The sequence below is a fragment of the Colius striatus genome, chromosome 5 (assembly GCF_028858725.1).
Source record: "Colius striatus isolate bColStr4 chromosome 5, bColStr4.1.hap1, whole genome shotgun sequence".
NCBI lineage: Eukaryota > Metazoa > Chordata > Aves > Coliiformes > Coliidae > Colius > Colius striatus.
The window spans coordinates 8,764,657-8,783,219 of NC_084763.1; the positions used below are offsets into that span (position 1 = coordinate 8,764,657).

Below are 18,563 nucleotides of genomic sequence, written 5' to 3' on the forward strand. Positions count from 1 at the left end.
TCTGTAAACAGCAGCAGAGGAGATTAGGAGGGACAGCAAATGTGGACTGAGAACAAAAATAATGTAAAGTCATGCTGGGGGTTTTTTTCAGATTAAAAATACGTGAAGGCTGGCCACAGCTCTTCTGCTATCCCTTTCCCATGCGTGCCTGAGCCCTCACACCCAGAGCTGGGCTCTTGAGGACTCAACCAGATGCAGAGCTGGCCAAAAAATAGAGAATGCAAGACAAGGGAAAGAGCTCAGCACCTGGAACCAACCTCCCTGTCCCCATGCTGCTGCCTTCCCTCATGTGGCAGACAAACCCATGCCTCAGGAGGGTCACTGCAGGACCAATCGCTCCTAGACAGGCACTGGGACCCTCACATGCATTTTCCTCCTCCCAAGCAGTTTTCATGCAGAAAAATCTCTTCAGGCATCCCTGGCACAGACCAATACTCAGGGCTGAGCAGCATTTTGCATGCCTTGAAGAGGCAGGTGGGCAAGTGTGGAAGCTGCTACACTTTACAGTGATAATCCATGACCCAATTTGGCCAAGTCTGGTGAAAATCACACTGAATATTTTCATCCAGTAGCATTTCTGGACCTGGAAAATCTGAAGTAACTTGCTCTGGTGACATAGAAAAGGAGGCAATTGAAGCAGTGAGACGCGTGTCTACCTGACGTTCCTCCTCAGTGGGTCTAAACTCATCAGCTCTCAGCTAAAGACCCCCTTCAGTGGGTCTAAACTCATCAGCTCTCAACTAAAGACCCCCTTCAGTGGGTCTAAACTCATCAGCTCTCAACTAAAGACTCCCTTCAGTGGGTCTAAACTCATCAGCTCTCAACTAAAGACCCCCTTCAGTGGGTCTAAACTCATCAGCTCTCAACTAAAGACTCCCTTCAGTGGGTCTAAACTCATCAGCTCTCAACTAAAGACTCCCTTCAGTGGGTCTAAACTCATCAGCTCTCAACTAAAGACTCCCTTCAGTGGGTCTAAACTCATCAGCTCTCAGCTAAAGACCCCCTTCAGTGGGTCTAAACTCATCAGCTCTCAACTAAAGACTCCCTTCAGTGGGTCTAAACTCATCAGCTCTCAACTAAAGACTCCCTTCAGTGGGTCTAAACTCATCAGCTCTCAGCTAAAGACTCCCTTCAGTGGGTCTAAACTCATCAGCTCTCAACTAAAGACTCCCTTCAGTGGGTCTAAACTCATCAGCTCTCAGCTAAAGACTCCCTTCAGTGGGTCTAAACTCATCAGCTCTCAACTAAAGACTCCCTTCAGTGGGTCTAAACTCATCAGCTCTCAGCTAAAGACTCCCTTCAGTGGGTCTAAACTCATCAGCTCTCAACTAAAGACTCCCTTCAGTGGGTCTAAACTCATCAGCTCTCAGCTAAAGACTCCCTTCAGTGGGTCTAAACTCATCAGCTCTCAGCTAAAGACTCCCTTCAGTGGGTCTAAACTCATCAGCTCTCAGCTAAAGACCCCCTTCAGTGGGTCTAAACTCATCAGCTCTCAACTAAAGACTCCCTTCAGTGGGTCTAAACTCATCAGCTCTCAGCTAAAGACCCCCTTCAGTGGGTCTAAACTCATCAGCTCTCAACTAAAGACTCCCTTCAGTGGGTCTAAACTCATCAGCTCTCAGCTAAAGACCCCCTTCAGTGGGTCTAAACTCATCAGCTCTCAACTAAAGACTCCCTTCAGTGGGTCTAAACTCATCAGCTCTCAACTAAAGACTCCCTTCAGTGGGTCTAAACTCATCAGCTCTCAGCTAAAGACTCCCTTCAGTGGGTCTAAACTCATCAGCTCTCAGCTAAAGACCCCCTTCAGTGGGTCTAAACTCATCAGCTCTCAACTAAAGACTCCCTTCAGTGGGTCTAAACTCATCAGCTCTCAACTAAAGACTCCCTTCAGTGGGTCTAAACTCATCAGCTCTCAGCTAAAGACTCCCTTCAGTGGGTCTAAACTCATCAGCTCTCAGCTAAAGACCCCCTTCAGTGGGTCTAAACTCATCAGCTCTCAACTAAAGACTCCCTTCAGTGGGTCTAAACTCATCAGCTCTCAACTAAAGACTCCCTTCAGTGGGTCTAAACTCATCAGCTCTCAGCTAAAGACTCCCTTCAGTGGGTCTAAACTCATCAGCTCTCAGCTAAAGACCCCCTTCAGTGGGTCTAAACTCATCAGCTCTCAACTAAAGACTCCCTTCAGTGGGTCTAAACTCATCAGCTCTCAACTAAAGACTCCCTTCAGTGGGTCTAAACTCATCAGCTCTCAGCTAAAGACTCCCTTCAGTGGGTCTAAACTCATCAGCTCTCAGCTAAAGACCCCCTTCAGTGGGTCTAAACTCATCAGCTCTCAACTAAAGACTCCCTTCAGTGGGTCTAAACTCATCAGCTCTCAACTAAAGACTCCCTTCAGTGGGTCTAAACTCATCAGCTCTCAACTAAAGACTCCCTTCAGTGGGTCTAAACTCATCAGCTCTCAACTAAAGACTCCCTTCAGTGGGTCTAAACTCATCAGCTCTCAACTAAAGACTCCCTTCAGTGGGTCTAAACTCATCAGCTCTCTTGGGAGGCATCAAGATAAACTCAAAGTGTGTGAAATCCCCCTGGGGATTCCAACGAGCCCAAACTCTTCTTTGACAAAGTGAGGGTCCAGAGGAAAAGGGTGCAACTCCTGCCTCTCTGTTGGATGGAGCCAAATGCCACCAAGGGTGGTGCTTGATGTTTTGCTGGAGAACAAGGACCTTTTCAGGCTTTGGGGTATATTCACAAACATATCTTTGCTTTTAAGAGGTCAGAGTGAGCCACTCGCAGCAGCACATCAGGCCCAAAGCTGCGGCGGGTGCTCCAGCCTCAGGCAGCTGCTGCTGCTGCATCTGTGGCAGCGACAGCAGGCGCCGGCCCCTCGATCCTGAATTAGGTCAGCTGGGTTGTAACATCTGGCACTGCCGCTGCCTCTCCGTGGGGATTAGGTGCAAGGGCCACGGGGACGTGAATGGCCGGAGCTGCGCCCACGCTCACCCCTCCCCTGCTCCTCTCCCAAAGGGCATTGCCCTCCCTGGGTCAGTCACCTGCAAGGCATTGTGGTGGTGTGGGAGGAATGCAAACCTCCCCCAGGAAATGGGGAGAAACTGCCTGTTATAAGGCAATTCTCCAACAAGGCCGAGAGCTGCCCTGGGAGCTCAGGAGAGCCGGCTCAGTCACGAGACAGGCTGCAGCCAGCCAGCACAGCAGCTGCTGAGGCACATCCCCCTCCAGCGTGCAAAACCAGGGCCAGCTCTTCATACCCTGCATGTAAGCACACAGCACCTCTGCGTGAGCTCAAGGAAACACAGGCGGGACAAATGGGTCTGGAGACAGCAGCCCCGATTAGTGCTTTAAGCAGCATTGAAAGTCCTGGCTTCTGAGCCACGAGCTGCCTTTATAGGGCAATGACACTGAAGTGCAGCAGTCATGCTTTCAGCCAGGCCCTGTCTGGCATTTTGTGACGCTCTCACCAGTCTGGGTTGTAGATCTGGGCTCAGGCCTCGCTTGAACTCGCTGCAAGTGCAGTGAGATCCATCAAGTGCAGGGAGGGATGTGTCACATCCACTCACTGTCCAACAAGTGCCAAGGTGAGAAGGAGGAGCCCTTCCCTCATCGGATGGGCCATGCTCCTGCCCGTAGGGGTGGGCTGTTGGTGCTCTCCATCGCTGCCCTGGCATGCTGGGGGCTCATGCTCAGCTCCTCCCTCACCTCACCTGGGTCTTTGCCGCAGAGTTGCTCCCCTGCATCACTGCTAAGGGTTAATCCTTCCTACTTACAGCACCTGGCACTTGTCCTCACTGAAGTGCATAAGGATCCTTTCAGCATTTTTTGAAGCCATTTGCCTTTCTCCAGTCACTGGGACCTCTCCTGATGTCCAGGACCTTTCAAAGGTGTCTTTAGAGTGGTCTTACAAAGAGGGCAACCAGCCCTCTCCCTGCCCTCAGGTACATGTGCAGCCTGGCTGCTCAAGCAGATGTGCCTGGGTCATGTTCTCTGGGTCATAAGTCCAGATTCAATCCAGCTCCTCCAGCCTTTCACTATATGGGACCACCCCAGCCAGCCAGGAACTGAATTTCCCAGCAAACAGGACCGTTTGTTTACATGCAATTCTTCAATGCAACTGCACTTGTGTAGGTTCAGGTGGATGGGGATTGGCCTTGTACGTGGAAAGGCAGGAAAACACTTAAAACTGGGATTTAGGAAAAACAATGTTAATGCTAAGAGCAGATTTTAAAAGGAAGAGTTTGAGGCTACTGGAAAACTCATCAAAGAGCAATATGAATCATATGCCAGAATGATGACCATGACAAGAGCAGATGATGAAACAGAAAGCAAAAGCATGCCCTTTGCCAGAGCTCACAAGGAACCCCACCACTGATAATCACTTAGTGACTTTCTAAACTGGCCTCCTCAGCCTTATCAAATGAAATCCCCTGGGCTTTCAGGCTTCTACTGTTGACCATCTGTCTTTAGAGACAGAAACATTTTAGCATCTTTTAAATCAGTGTCATATGTGTCTCTTCCACAGTTCCCAGGAATTTCTGGGCTAGTGCTTACTGTCTGCACAGCTGCAGAGACCATCCTCTGGTGTACCAAAATGTTGTGCTTTGACTTGTGCTGCTTCTTTCTCCCTTATTTTATTAGTTCTCCTGCATTTAAAATAAAGTGACCATACCTCTGGCCCTCAACATTAGCCATGAATGAACCAAACCAGATGGCTTTACAGAATTTGCTTTCTACAGGATAACTTTGTCTTCTTTTTTAGAGCTGAGTCATGTTCAACATCTTCATCAGCCACCTGGATGATGGGACAGTGTACCCTCAGCAAGTTCCCTGATGGCACCAAACTGGGTGATTCCCCAGAGGCTGTGCTGCCATTCAGCGGGATCTCGACCGGCTTGAGAGCTGGGCAGAGAGGAACCTCATGAGGTTCAACAAGGACAAGTGCAGAGTCCTGCAGCTGGGAAGGAACAACCCCATGCACCAGTACAGGCTGGGGGTCAAACTGCTGCAGAGCAGCTCTGCAGAGGGAGACATGGGAGTCTTGATTGATAATAAACTGACCATGAGCCAGCAATGTGCCCTCGTGGCCAAGAAGGCCAATGGCCTGGAGTACATTGAGTGTGACCAACAGGTCGAGGAAGATTCTCCTGTCCCTCTCTACTCTGCCCTGGTGAGGCCTCATCTGGAGTCCTGTGTCCAGTTCTGGGCTCGTCAGCACAAGAGGGACAGGGAAGTGCTGGAGAGAGTCCAGCGCAGGGCCACCAAGCTGATCAGGGGACTGGAGCATCTTTCATATGAGGAAAGGCTGCAGGAACTGGGTCTGTTTAGTCTGGAGAAGACTGGGATGTGACCTTATCAATGCTTATAAATACCTAAAGGGCAGATGCTGAAAGGATAGGCCAGACTTTTCTGTGGTGTCCAGTGACAGGACAAGGGGCAACAGGCACAAGCTGAAACACAAAAAGTTCCACTTAAACATATGGAGAAACGTCTTTGGTATTGAGGTGAGGGAGCCCTGGCACAGGCTGCCCAGGGAGGGTGTGGAGGCTCCTGCTCTGGAGGTTTCCAAACCTGCCTGGACATGTTCCTATGTGACCTGATCTAGGTCGACCTGCTTTAGCAGGGGGTTGGACTGCATGATCTCTAGAGGTCTCTTCCAACTCCAGCCACTCTGGGATTCTGTGAGATGAGGTGGTTGGCAGGAGGGGACAATGGGGAATTGGAGGAGAAGAGCAGGATGAGTGGGGAGGAGGCAGCTCCATGGGGCCTTTTCCCACAGACACATCAGTCGCTGTTAGAGCAGAAGAGGCCAGAGCTGGTGGGGCAGGGCCTGGACTTTGGGAAAGCAAGCAGGAGATGGAGGAAACAAGGGCAGGATGAGGAGGAGAAAATTCCTGGAGATCAGTAAGCTGCCCTGCAGGCAAATGCTGGGAATGGGAAAGGGCAGATATTTTTCTAAATTGCCTGTTCTAGAAGCCATTAAAACACACCTTGTGCACATCCTTGTATTCAGGGAAAGCTTTTTCCTGCATCTTTCCCAAACCTACCAGTGCCACCACATAGGGAAAGCGCGTAGCAGTAGACATGGAGGCATTCCTGCATGCCCTCACACAGCACTGACTCACTTCAGGTTGTACTCAGTGAAAGCCAATGAACCAGCAAAAAACCAGCACTCTCTCTAAAGTCAAAATGCTTCCCCACTGCACTTTGGAAGACTTTTAGCTGGAGGCAGTGGTAAGGTGCTCCTGAGAGAGGCAAAGGCTGCAAAGACAGCCTGAGGTTTCTCCTGCTCCAAGAGAAGGCAAAATAAATCCTTCCTTAAACCACTAAGCTGAATTTCATCACGCAGAGGATGTTGCCACCTGCTGCTTAAATACAGACAGACATTAGTTCTCCAAGGTTTGGGTCATTTCTGGGGTTTGCACTGTTTTGGGCCCTGGTTGGGGGAGCAGAGGGGGACAGGACTGCACATTCCTAGCGGGGCTAACAGCCAATTGCACTTGTAATGCAGGTGTCAGTGACTCCTCTTCCACACTCCCTTCTCTGCAGTTTCTTCCCTGTCATCAGGTTTGCAAATCAGGTGGGCTACCACAGGCAGAAAACATCCCCTGCAAAGCCTTCAGGACAGCCTGGGTAGAGACTCAGCTTCCACTTCTTCCCTCTTGGTGCCTTTTAGGTGCAAATCTTCAGGGATGATGAGGATCCCAGCTGGCCAAACCTTGGGCATCCAAAAGCCAGTTCAAGACAGAAGGGACTTTTGAAACTGTCTGTAAAGAACTGCACAGAGTGCATGGCATAAACACACTAGAGACAGGTGTTGGATTTGTGCCCTTATGTGCAGTTCAAAGACTTTGCTTGTAATATCAAGGATTAGATCTTTTTACAAGATTCAATAGAAAGGCCCATGTTTCTGTGAGGCAGTGGCTTGGCAGGCAGAGAGAAATGAAGGCAAAGCAGACCAGGCTGCTCTGTGGGCAGAGCTGATGAAGCAGCAGCATTGGATTGCTGTTTCCCCCTCTGGTAAGATGCCTCTGGGAAAAGACCTATTAAATTCTGACTATCTGGAAGAAAGCCTCAGGTGCAGAGGCAGTGGTGATGCTGAGGAGGAAGGAAGGGACAGCACAGTTGCAGAGGTGTGCTGCACTCACCTGTGGGGCCAGGGAAGAACCCTCACCAGGGTTTGGAGCACGGGAATGGAGCTGCAAAGTCTTGGGAATCACCCTGATTCAGTCTGAGCCTACTTTTGGGTTACTTTCTATAAAGTCTCCAGAGAGGATGAAATGAGGCTGTGACTCACTTCTTTCCTTGGGTTAGTTTTTGGGGAGTTGCATCAGCTTCATGCAGGGTCTAAACCCAGGGGAAGGTGAGGAGCTCAGGTGGCAGGACACCAAAGTTGGCCTAACCCACTGCATCTGGTATGCAAACTTATGCCCCTGCCACCATCCTCCAGAAGATACCTTCTCTTCTGCAGAGAGACCAGAATTTGTTTTCCAGATGGAAAATGGAAGAAAACTACACTTTAGGTGACTTTCCCAAGTTCTCAGAGGCCTTCACTAGCAGGGTAGTTTATATACTTGTAAATACTAATGAGATCCCCCCACAGTCTCCTCTTCTCTAGAATAAACAGCCCCAGTGCCTGCAGTCTTTCCTCGTAAGGAAGATGTTTAGTCTAGAGCAGACTGCAGGGGGATCTCATTCGTATTTACAAGTATCTAAAGGGTGGGTGCCAGGAGGTTAGGACATCCCTTTTTTCTATTGTAGCTAGCAACAGGACAAAGGGTGATGGGATGAAGCTGGAACACAAAAAGTTCCACTTAAACAGAAGAAAAAACTATTTCACTGTGAGGTGAGGGAGCCCTGGCACAGGCTGCCCAGAGGGGTTGTGGAGGCTCCTTCCTTGGAGGTCTTCAAGACCCGCCTGGACATGTTCCTATGTGACCTGATCTAGGTGACCCTGCTTCTGCAGGGGGGTTGGACTAGATGATCTCTAAAGGTCCCTTCCAACCCTACCATTCTGTGATTCTATGTTTCTAGGTGAAAGCCTGAATACTGTCACCACAGTTCTCAGACTTGCCACATATGTAGTAAAGCCTTCCTTGGGTGAAGAACCAGCAGGCTGCTGGTGTCCTTACACTGCCCCAGTTTACCTTTGTGAAAGCCCCCAGACCACGGAAGCTTTTGCTGAGAAGCAGCAGTGATATCATATTGTTTCTGAATGTTAATAATGTCCCTTTATGTATAAATGAAGTCCAAACCAGCAAACACTTCAAAACTTCACCATTGCACTTGCCTTGAGTAAACCACATGGACCAGTCAAGTCTGGGGAGAAGTGATTTGGCAGCTCCTAAAGGAGAGGAGCAAATGATCCTCAAGGTATCTAAATGAGAAACTCTTAAGAGCAGAAAAGGGATTCCTCTTGCCTGTCAGCAAACTACAACAATCTGCCTTGGTCACTGCGACACGACTGCTGTTTCTGTTTCCTTTCATTGGTTTCCATGAAGATTACTTTTAGCTGACCAAGGAGGAGAGAATGAGAGAAGCCAGATGAAAAATATTCCCTCAATAAAGCAAAACTGCAAGCTTTATCTTGACTTATGTGGTCCAGCTGTCCCAGGGCCAGCTGAATGATGATCACCTTCATTTAAAAATTGCCCTGGCTGCACAAAGCAAGCGTCTTGGCTGCCTCAAAGACCTCTGCAGATGACAGCACAGAGGTGATATATTACAGAGAGCGAGCCAGAGCTGCCTTCCCAGTCACGAGGGGAATGGATAAAGATTTCTACTTGTTTTCCTGTGCCTGTCAGCAGTTTCTTCTCATGATGCTGCTCAAACATCTGTTCCCTTAGTCATTCACTTTTAAAACCTCATTTGGAAACAAGGCGAAGGTGTCCCCCTGTCCCTCCCCACGGCCACAGCTGCCCTCCTGCATTCCCCCCTGCTCACACAGGGATGCCCTGGGCAGCTGTGGAAACCTGATCGATGGATCAAACCCTCCAGTCTCACAACTGTATACCCTAGTGACCACAGGAAGGGTAAGACCTGCATGTCCTCCTCACTGCCCATAGCCAGAGCCCCACTAACCTGCGGCAGCAAAGCTACACAGTAGGCACTGTGCTGTGTTCCAGCATCAGCAGGTGGGCAGACCCAGGCACAGGGCAGGAATCCCATCTGCACCCTTTAAAATTGACCTCTTCCATTTTCACATTCCTAAAGGTGAACATTTCATGGAATCATAGAACCATTTTAGTTGGAAAAGGCCTTTAAGGTCACCAAGTCCAACCCCTCACCTCACACGGCCAAGCCCAGCACTAACCCATGTTCCTCAGCAACTCATATGTGTGTCTTTTGAATATCTCTAGTGATGGTGACTCCGCCGTCTCCCTGGGCAGCCTTTCCAATGCTTAATAACACCCTCAGTGAAAAAAGTTCTTCCTGTGACTTGTTAGAAGCAAAGCAAGTTGCCAAGAGCAACGGCCCCTGAGAGAAGTGACTGTGGGCAAAACCACACCACAGTGTAAAGTGCCTGAAGTGCTCATCCCCGGAGGTGCTGGTACAGGCAGCTCCTTTAGGGAAGCGGAACACAGCAGATGCTGGTGCCAGGGACAAGGTATTGTGAGGGCTGGCTACCAAATCCACCAGCTACCCAGCAGAACAGGATACTGTACAGAACATGGGAGGTAGCAGGCGTGGGTTGTGGACAAAGGAATCGCTGCCTTGGCTGAGCCTTAAGCGGTGTCTCCTTAAGGAGACAAGAGATGCTGGCGGTACAGAAACATAAACTGCATTCAGAGAAGCTTGGAAACATGAAGGTTAAAGTGGCAGGAAACCTCAGCAGCTGACTCTCAGGGAAGAGCACAGCCTTGCCTCGGGCACCTAAGGCAGCCTGTCCTCACTACCCAAAGACTAACAAAGCTCAACAGCGCTGCATAAACAGGACAACAAATCCCTCGTCCACTGGTTTGCTCCACGAGCTCAGCTATACTTTCTGCTTACTTCCAGTGCATGAACTTGTGGCCCATTTCTTCATTTCCATATTGATGGAGTTGTATTGAAACCTCTGAAAGCATTAATGTTGTAAGCCATTTGTATTTAAATCAGATTGAGGGGTTTCTTGAATCTATGAAGGCAAAAAGCAATCCTCAAACCGTTTAGAATCTCTCACTGTGGAAGTTATGAAGGGGAAATGTAAACTGCCAGACTGAAGAATGGTTTTGGTGTTGCTTGAGCAGCCTAATCACAAGCAGTCCAGTGATACAAGGTCACCTGAAGTTGAGGTCCAATGTGTTGCCTTTGCAGGAGCCAAAACAGGCACCAGCTGGTCACTCAGTGCTGCATGGGAAAGCTGCAGTGGAAGCTGAGGACTGCACCACTCCACCAAAACTCAGCACTTGGGATTTCAGGTTGGAAGCAGCAATAACAGCATCCAGCTACTTGAGCCTGCAGCATGCTCAACCAGATGGGCAACCTAATCTGGGGATGCATTTTACAACAGAAGAAAGGCACAAGTTTGCAGCCCTTATATTTATGAAAATAGACATGAAACTGCATCTGTATCTCTATACAAAAGTCAATACACCCACTACCCCAAAAAAATGTACAGGCTAGTGTGGCTGCATGTTCACCAGCATTGCTGGCAGAGCTGTGCTTGGCTGGACCAGGTTTATTGTCCCTTCCTCACTACCTCTCTTACAAGTCCAGTACTGCCCAGTAACACCTGGATGCAACAGGTTTCTCACCAAACCTCTACTGCACATCCTTCCAGCAGTGACACAAAGACAGGGACATTTAAGTATCTATATTCTAGTCATTAAAACAAGTTTTGACTTTACAGAAATACCTTTAAATTATGATTTACTCAGTGGAAGAAAAAAAACCCCACAACAGCCCAAACCTGGGCTGTATCAATGTACATCATCCAGAAGCTCTAGTGAGAGCTTATGCTAGTTTGTGACTATCCTAAATGTGTGTGGGGGGGGACAGAGAATAGGAGCAGGAAGAATTAAAAGAAGTTCCCTGGTAGATGAAACCTGTATTTCAGAGTTTCAAAAGGGAATGCTAAAACACTAGCAGGCCCACAGAGAGTGTATCCTGAGCTTTGGTGAGCCCTAAAGGCAGTTTAGAAGTGATTAACTCCTGCCTGTTCTCCACATGATTTATTGAATTAAAGGGAAGGCTGAGGGGTGAGAGCAGATGCAGGCAGCCTACATCCTCTGTCCTGTATCATGAGATTGGATTTGTGCAGTTCCTTGTACTTGAAAGGGAAAGCTACATCCACTTACTGATCATCAGTGTCTGCTCTGAAAAAGAGACAGGCAGCACATGTGAAATGAGCTATAAATGAGTTACAACGAGAGCTTTGTATAGGCTACTGAAAATGTCTGGATAGCTTTGGAAAGCTAAGCTGAATAAGTGATACTTCTGGTAACAGAAACAGAGGGACAGCAGGGGTAACACAGGGGACGTGCAAAAATAAAAGAGACCTTCTTCATTGTTTCACAGGCATAAGAAGTCCCCTACAATTTGTAAACAACTTACAGTCTCTCTTTTGAAGTATCCTGTTCCTCGTTATTACATGTATTACAACTGACAATTAACCAGTACTAAAGACAACAGAACTGAACGCCCCTTCTTGCCAAGGAGCCCCAGCAGAGGCACCGCTTCACCAGATCCAGCTCCAAGCTTGCAGAAGGGAGAGGAGGCAGTGGCGTGGCTCCCGGCACACGAGCCAGCGGGACGCGAGCAGGCACTGGCTGCCCTCTTCTGGCCACAGCCAGCAACAGCCTTGGATCGCCAAGTCACCCACTTGCCACTTCATCTTCTGACCGTCCCACAACGTGCAGGGAGCTGCCACATACTTTGAACCAATGCCTAAGACACATCAAAACGACGCGAGTCAGGCCAGTGGAGCATCTTCCTTATGAGGAAAGGGGACCTGGGGGTGTTTAGTCTGGAGAAGAGGAGACTGAAGGGGGATCTCATTCATATTTACAAGTATATAAATGGTGGGTGTCAGGAGGTTGGGGCATCCCCTTTTTTCTATGGTATCTGGCAACAGGACAAGGCGTAATGGGATGAAGCTGGAACACAAAAAGATCCATTTAAACATAAGAAAAAACTCTTTCACTGTTGAGGTGAGGGAGCCCTGGCACAGGCTGCCCAGAGGGTTTGTGGAGTCTCCTTCCTTGGAGATCTTCACCTGGACATGTTCCTATGCGATCTGATCTAGGTGAACCTGCTTCTGCAAGGGGGTTGGACTAGATGATCTCTAAAGGTCCCTTCCAACCCCTGCCATTCTATGATGTGGGGAAGGGAGACACTTCAAACACCTCACCAAGAAACACTTGGCTGTTTCCCTCCTCTGAAGCTCCCGAGACGGCGGCGTGTTACATCACAACATTGTTTATTATGTGACTTTTTACAATACAAACAAAAATACAGAAATGCAGGGTATGAATACAGCTAAATGCAAAACGGTGATGTTGGGTTTGGTTGCTTGTTTGTTTTATTTGTTGTGGCTTTTTTATTTTCCTTGAGGCCATATTCCCATTTCTAGTAAAATAAAGAAAGACTGCACACAGGTAGAAACAGGTTGGTAGTTAACTCCACAATTTTGCCTAGAAATGACCTATAAATGCATTTTCCTGCTACTTACCATAAAATGTAAAAAGGGAGTTAAAGGAAAAAGTTTTACTCGCTGGTTCCTACCATATGAAAGAAGCTATATTCTATTTAGGAGGGCCAATATATGGAAAAATATCTAAATTATATGTTATTACAAAAAAAAAATGAAGCAGTAATGAGATCCTTCTGGCTAAAGAAGTTACTAAATGAGAATAGCATATATTTAAAGAATCCAAAACATAAAAGGGTCGTTATAAAAAGCTCAGGTGCACTGTAAGCCTACGACTTCCGTTTTTTCCATGTGTACTTTTAAACAATGGAAGTGTCAAAAAAAATAGGGTCAAACTGTGTTAGACTAAATTACATTATTGTATATGCTGCACTGAATGGAATTCTTGGATTATAACAACAGAGAAGCATCGTTTGCATCATCATATGATGGCAGTTTATCCTGGCTAAAAACCGTCCTTGCAGTTTGAATCTCCTGTAAACCGTCCAACCACCAGAACATGATTGTACAACAGTAAAATGTTCTCTTTTGCATTAAAATGACATCTGGTTTTCTTTTAAAAAAAAAGGAAAAACAACAAAAAGGAAAAAGGTACTCAGAGCTGTTGGGTTTTTTTTCCAAGTACACAACACCCTAGACAACTCAAGGCATCTCATTCTCCATCAAAATCAACAAAAGAAATTTGTCATGCTGTTAAATCCATTACTATGGATGTACAACTGGTGCAAAATTGGTCAAACGGATCCAACAAACACTGATGTCCAGGCTGGCATATTGGCAACTAATACATAACTGGTGGTCATGTCAATGATGCGTTTAAAATATCTTCCCTTTCTTCTTATTCTTTTCCAAGGTTCTAAAAGGAGAGAAAGAAAAGCTTGTGAAATAAATGCATTCACGCTCCTTTAAAAGCAACGTGTATCTTTAAAAACACATGTTTTAGCTTCACTGGCCGCAGTAGGATGTACACGAAACTGAGCATGTACACAGTACTTGTACTACATGAAGTCAGGCAATGCAGTCATCACTAGCAGAGGGGTTGGACTAGCTGATCTTTTGAGGTACCTTCCAACCCTTAGGATTCTGTGACCGTGAGAAGTTGAAGGCTTTGGTTCTCAAAGCTTTAACTCTTCTGCCTGGTGTAATCGAGCTCTCAAATACACTTTTTTTAGATAAGTTATGTGTGGACACAGTGTTTTTGCAGATTAAAACTGCCTTCAGAAGCTAATCATCATCCCAATATTTCTGACAGATGCTCATTTGTAAACAAAAGCAGGTCCAAGATCTTTCTTGGCTTTAAGTGACACCCCCCCAGCAGTCACCCACCGCTGACCGTTATTACCATAGAAACAGCCTGGAGCAGAAAGCTACAGGGCATTCACTGTGAACTGCCAGACAGGACTCAAGTTTACCTGGAAGAGTTCTGTTGTTCCAAAATACGTTGTTGAGCTTCCCAGTTTGCCTTCTCATCCTCAAACTGGCGGCGCTTTTCCTCTAATTCTTTGTGTTGTGCCTCCAAATTCTTTTTCATTTGCTCGTGGCGTCGCTGCAGCTACAGAAAAGAAAGTTATGGACAGAGTCAGCCAGTGCAGAAAACATGGCAACTTTTGAAGCTGCACTAACAGACATTGTGTACTAATGTAAGAAAATAAGAGTACTCTATTTTCTCCTCAGAGAAAGTAACTCTTCAACCAAAAACTCTAAGGCTATGGGTACTGCCAGTAACAGAAACAAAGGCTTAGTCCCACAGGCTCATTTTACAGTAACAGAAAACACCCCAAACACTGCCTGAGTTGCCAATAGGAGCTGTAGCAGCTACATGTGACCAACAAAAGGAAATTCAAGACTGCTTTGATATATGATGCAAGTGTAAAGCAGCCAATTGCAGACTGTTTGGGTAGTAGTAATGCATAAATCAGCAGCATCTTTCACTTCATGTGGGGAAAACACACCTAAACATTGATTTCATCCTATGGTATCAACTGTATTAAGGATCTATTTGGGAATGTATTAAGTGGATTCATTTATTCACCAATCAAAAGAATTATCATTAGTATTACTGAAGTGAATTGCCTACACTGCCAGAGCAGTTTAAGGAACCTCTCCTGAAAGTTGATGAGAGAGACCATCAGAAGTGTTTTATGTGCCCTCATGGCCAAGAAGGCCAATGGCATCCTGAGATGCATCAAGAAGAATGTGGCCAGCAGGTCGAGGGAGGTTCTTCTCCCTCTCTACTCTGCCCTGGTGAGGCCTCATCTGGAGTCCTGTGTCCAGTTCTGGGCTCCTCAGCTCAAGAGGAATAGGGAAGTGTTTCTGGAGAGAGTCCAGCACAGGGCCACCAAGATGATCAGGGGACTGGAGCATCTTTCATATGAGGAAAGGCTGTGGGAACTGGGGCTGTTTAGTCTGGAGAAGACTGAGGGGAGATCTTATTAACATTTATAAATATCTAAAGGGTGGGTGTCAGGAGGTTGGGACATCCCTTTTTTCTATAGTAGCTAGCAACAGGACAAGGGGTGATGGGATGAAGCTGGAACACAAAAAGTTCCACTTAAACATAAGAAAAAACTATTTCCCTGTTTCAGTGAGGGAGCCCTGGCACAGGCTGCCCAGAGGGGTTGTGGAGGCTCCTTCCTTGGAAGTCTTCAAGACCCTCCTGGACGTGTTCCTGTGTGACCTGATCTAGGTGATCCTGCTTCTGCAGGGAGGTTGGACTGGATGATCTCTAAAGGTCCCTTCCAACCCCTACCATTCTGTGATTCTACATGAGAATGGAGACACTGTCAGGAAAAGTGATTCCTTTTGTGTGGTGTAACAAGTTTTTGAACTGGGTGAAATAAAACTCTCCCTTTCCTTCCTCTCTTGGGAGTCCCAGTCTTGCACAAACCCTCCAAAATGTATTTCCTTTAACAGACTTTTTAAATGCCTTATACTCAGCACTATTGCCTTCTTTTCTACATTTAGAGAAACACAACAGAAGGTTACAAACTCATGTAAAATGAAGGAAAAAAAAGGAATTAAATTTAGGAACATTTAAAAACTGGTATCACAGGATGCACTCAGCCAAAAACTCAGAAGGCAGTACATGGGAAAACACCATGAACCATTTTTGTTTGTTTCTTCTTCATACAATGAGTATAGAGGCCAGAAGTATAAATGAGTTCAAAAAGATTTGAGACAGAAATTGAGGGAGGATAAATCCAGTGGCTAATTCAACACCTTCATCAACATAAACCCTCAGCTTTAAAATCCTCAGGTTGGTTATTGGTGTATCTTAGCATTTACACCCTTAGCTATTTGTTTCTCCAAAAGGAAGAAGAAAAAAAAAGTGAATTGATCTGTTTTTTCCCCCTGATCCAGTATGCCTTGGCTCCTTACAACACCTAGGCTGCCAAGCATTTCAACTACTCTTCCAGGTTCCCTCGCTCTCCCTCAAATTTGGACCCAAGCTTTAGTTTCCCTCAACTTTGGAGCCAAACTTTCGTTAGGAAGTTTAAGAGTTTTGAACTTCTCCATTAGGCTTCCCGTGAGAAACTGTCTTCTCAAAACTGAATCTTCTAGTTAAATGTAACTTTTTAACAGTCCTTTAGAAAAGATCCCTTCAAGAGCTGCCTGAAGCCCATAAAAACAGTTTCACTGTAAGGACTTTACCTGGAGATGACAGAAATTAGAGGTAAATAACCATAAAACGGATGTGTGTTCAAATGGCACCAAAACACTGATGACAACGCATCCTTGATCCTTTCTTGGTCTAGGAATTCTCATGTAGATTATTTTTTACAGACATTGTACTAAATACCTGAAATGCTTTTTTAACATGCAAAGCAAATTAGCACCACCATGTGAGTTTTTGTAAACCATGAGAAGCTCAAGAACTTTTTAAAACACATGGAAGAAAACAGGTATCAAATATTCCAAAGAGGGGGAAGAAGAAAGCTAAGGAGAATTGTAGCATACCATGGCTGGGAAAATGAAGGCAGAATGCATGTGAAGAGTAAGATTACATTTTAAGTTTAGGCTGATGCCCTTTCAGCACAGATAACAAGCTGAGAAAGAATCATTGAGTTGTCTTTAAACTTAAAGTCTAACTACAGAATCAGTTCCCAGAGAGAGGTTACATTGCAAAGTCTTGGCAAGAAGAGCCATCTCCACACTTGTTCAGCCTTGAGAACACTGGGGTTTAAGACACTTCCATTACCTCAGCTTCAGAGTCCTTCAGTTTCTGAACTTTTTCTTTGACTTTCATCTCAAACACCTGTTCCATTTCCATTTCCATTTTTTTCATTTTGGCTACATGCTCCCTCCTTTCCTCCTCCATCTGTGCCAACGGGCTCCTGCCACAAAGCCAGAAGAAGATGTTAGTCAATGACAACTTTTTTTCCCTGTCTGCTACATTAGGGCATCTGTAGAAACCAAGATAAAAATGCTGAAGCATTCAGACAAACAACACCGCCGTGTGCGCTGCACTGCTAGCTTTAATCCAATTTGCTTTATCCTTTTTAACTGTTTAGTTCAGCTTTCCTCAAAAAGGCATTTCATACAATACATTCTCCTGCCCATCAACTGATTTGACTTTCTATCTTTAGCAGGACCTGGTGATGGGAAGAGAGGTAATCGAAGTTACAACAACAACAAAAAGATTAGCATCTTCCAAGTGATCTTCAGGTGTCTTTTTCTCTCCCATCCAAATTGATACAAAAATTAATGGACAAAGTGAAAAATTCAAGAGTGGTGCAGACAAAAACCCCATTTCCTCTCTAAATCACTGTCCAAATTGAGTCCAAAGTTAACAACCACAACTCTGTTGAACACTGTGGTCATGCTTCTGAAGGGAGGGCAACTTTGCAAGAAAAAAAACCCAAATGCCTGGGCAACTGAACATCAGTTTCATAAAAATGTTAGCTGCAAATTTTTCCTTTAGAAAGCTATTAATAAAGTTAATGTAGAAAAATAATGTGCATTTTTTTAAGTGTTCTATTCGCTACTTTCCTGGAGTCTGCTTAACATTTAAAGCTGTGTAACCCTGCTCTCCATGTTATGGTGATAGAGGTTTTAAATAGCAAGTTTTCCATTAAATATCCAATAAAAGAGGATGATTTTGATCTAGTGATGGTTGCCACACAGAGACTTGAAAAGACTTTTTTTTTGCTGTTCAACAAAAAGCAATCAAAGCAAATCACTACCCTCTTGTTTCAGTTTTGAGTAAGTATGGCTTACATTGACAACGTTTTAACTCTCAGATTAGCAAAAGCAAAGAACTGCATGTATTTGGAACTGTTACAGTCTTCCAGGAGAGCTTATCTGCTGTAACACATGCAAAAGTCACTCAGCTCAGCAAACTCTAAAACAGGGGTGGCAAGCCTGAGCCCTATCAAAAATTATATTTGCTTTCAGTTCTTAAAATGACAAACCCCAAACCCTAAACCCCCCCCATGCAGAAAGAGCATTCTAAAAGGAGAACAGAATTGATTGACTTTCAAGCACTGGAAGGGGCTGCCCAGATGGGTTGTGGAGTCTCCTTCTCCAGAGACATTCCAAACCCACCTGAATGAGTTCCCGTATGACCTACTCTAGGTGGTCCTGCTCTGGCAGGGGGGTTGGACTGGATGATCTTTCGAGGTCCCTTCCAAGCCTTAACATTCTGTGAAACATAATTAGCAATGTCTTTTTGGATTCCAAATTTGCCACTCATTCCTAAAGTAATGGAGGTTAAATATCAAACATGGTTAAGATCTGGTTTGACCTAATGGCTTATTTTATCCTTCCTGTTTGCTCATTTTCAGCAACTAACCATAGAGTAAAAATAATTAATGTCATATGAACTCACAGGCATTCTCCTCAAATAGTATTTTAAAGGTGACAGTTGGTGGGGGATGAGAGGGAGGGGCACTTCCCTTAAAAAAATATATCTACTTAAAATGAA

The 18,563-nt window shown here is 45.9% G+C and overlaps 1 protein-coding gene across 2 annotated transcripts in view; it reads right to left on the reverse strand.

Annotated features, from left to right (window-relative positions):
* Positions 1-12,392: 12,392 nt before the first annotated feature.
* Positions 12,393-18,563, reverse strand: part of SEPTIN7 (septin 7) — a 64,591-nt gene continuing 58,420 nt past the window's right edge. For both annotated transcript variants that reach the window (XM_061996136.1, XM_061996137.1), the window contains 3 exons: positions 16,839-16,974; positions 14,053-14,192; positions 12,393-13,496 (listed from right to left, as the gene is read on the reverse strand). In XM_061996136.1, the coding sequence (XP_061852120.1) occupies positions 13,457-13,496; positions 14,053-14,192; positions 16,839-16,974 (316 nt within the window). In that variant the 3' untranslated portion in view covers positions 12,393-13,456. The remainder of the gene's footprint in view (positions 13,497-14,052; positions 14,193-16,838; positions 16,975-18,563) is intronic.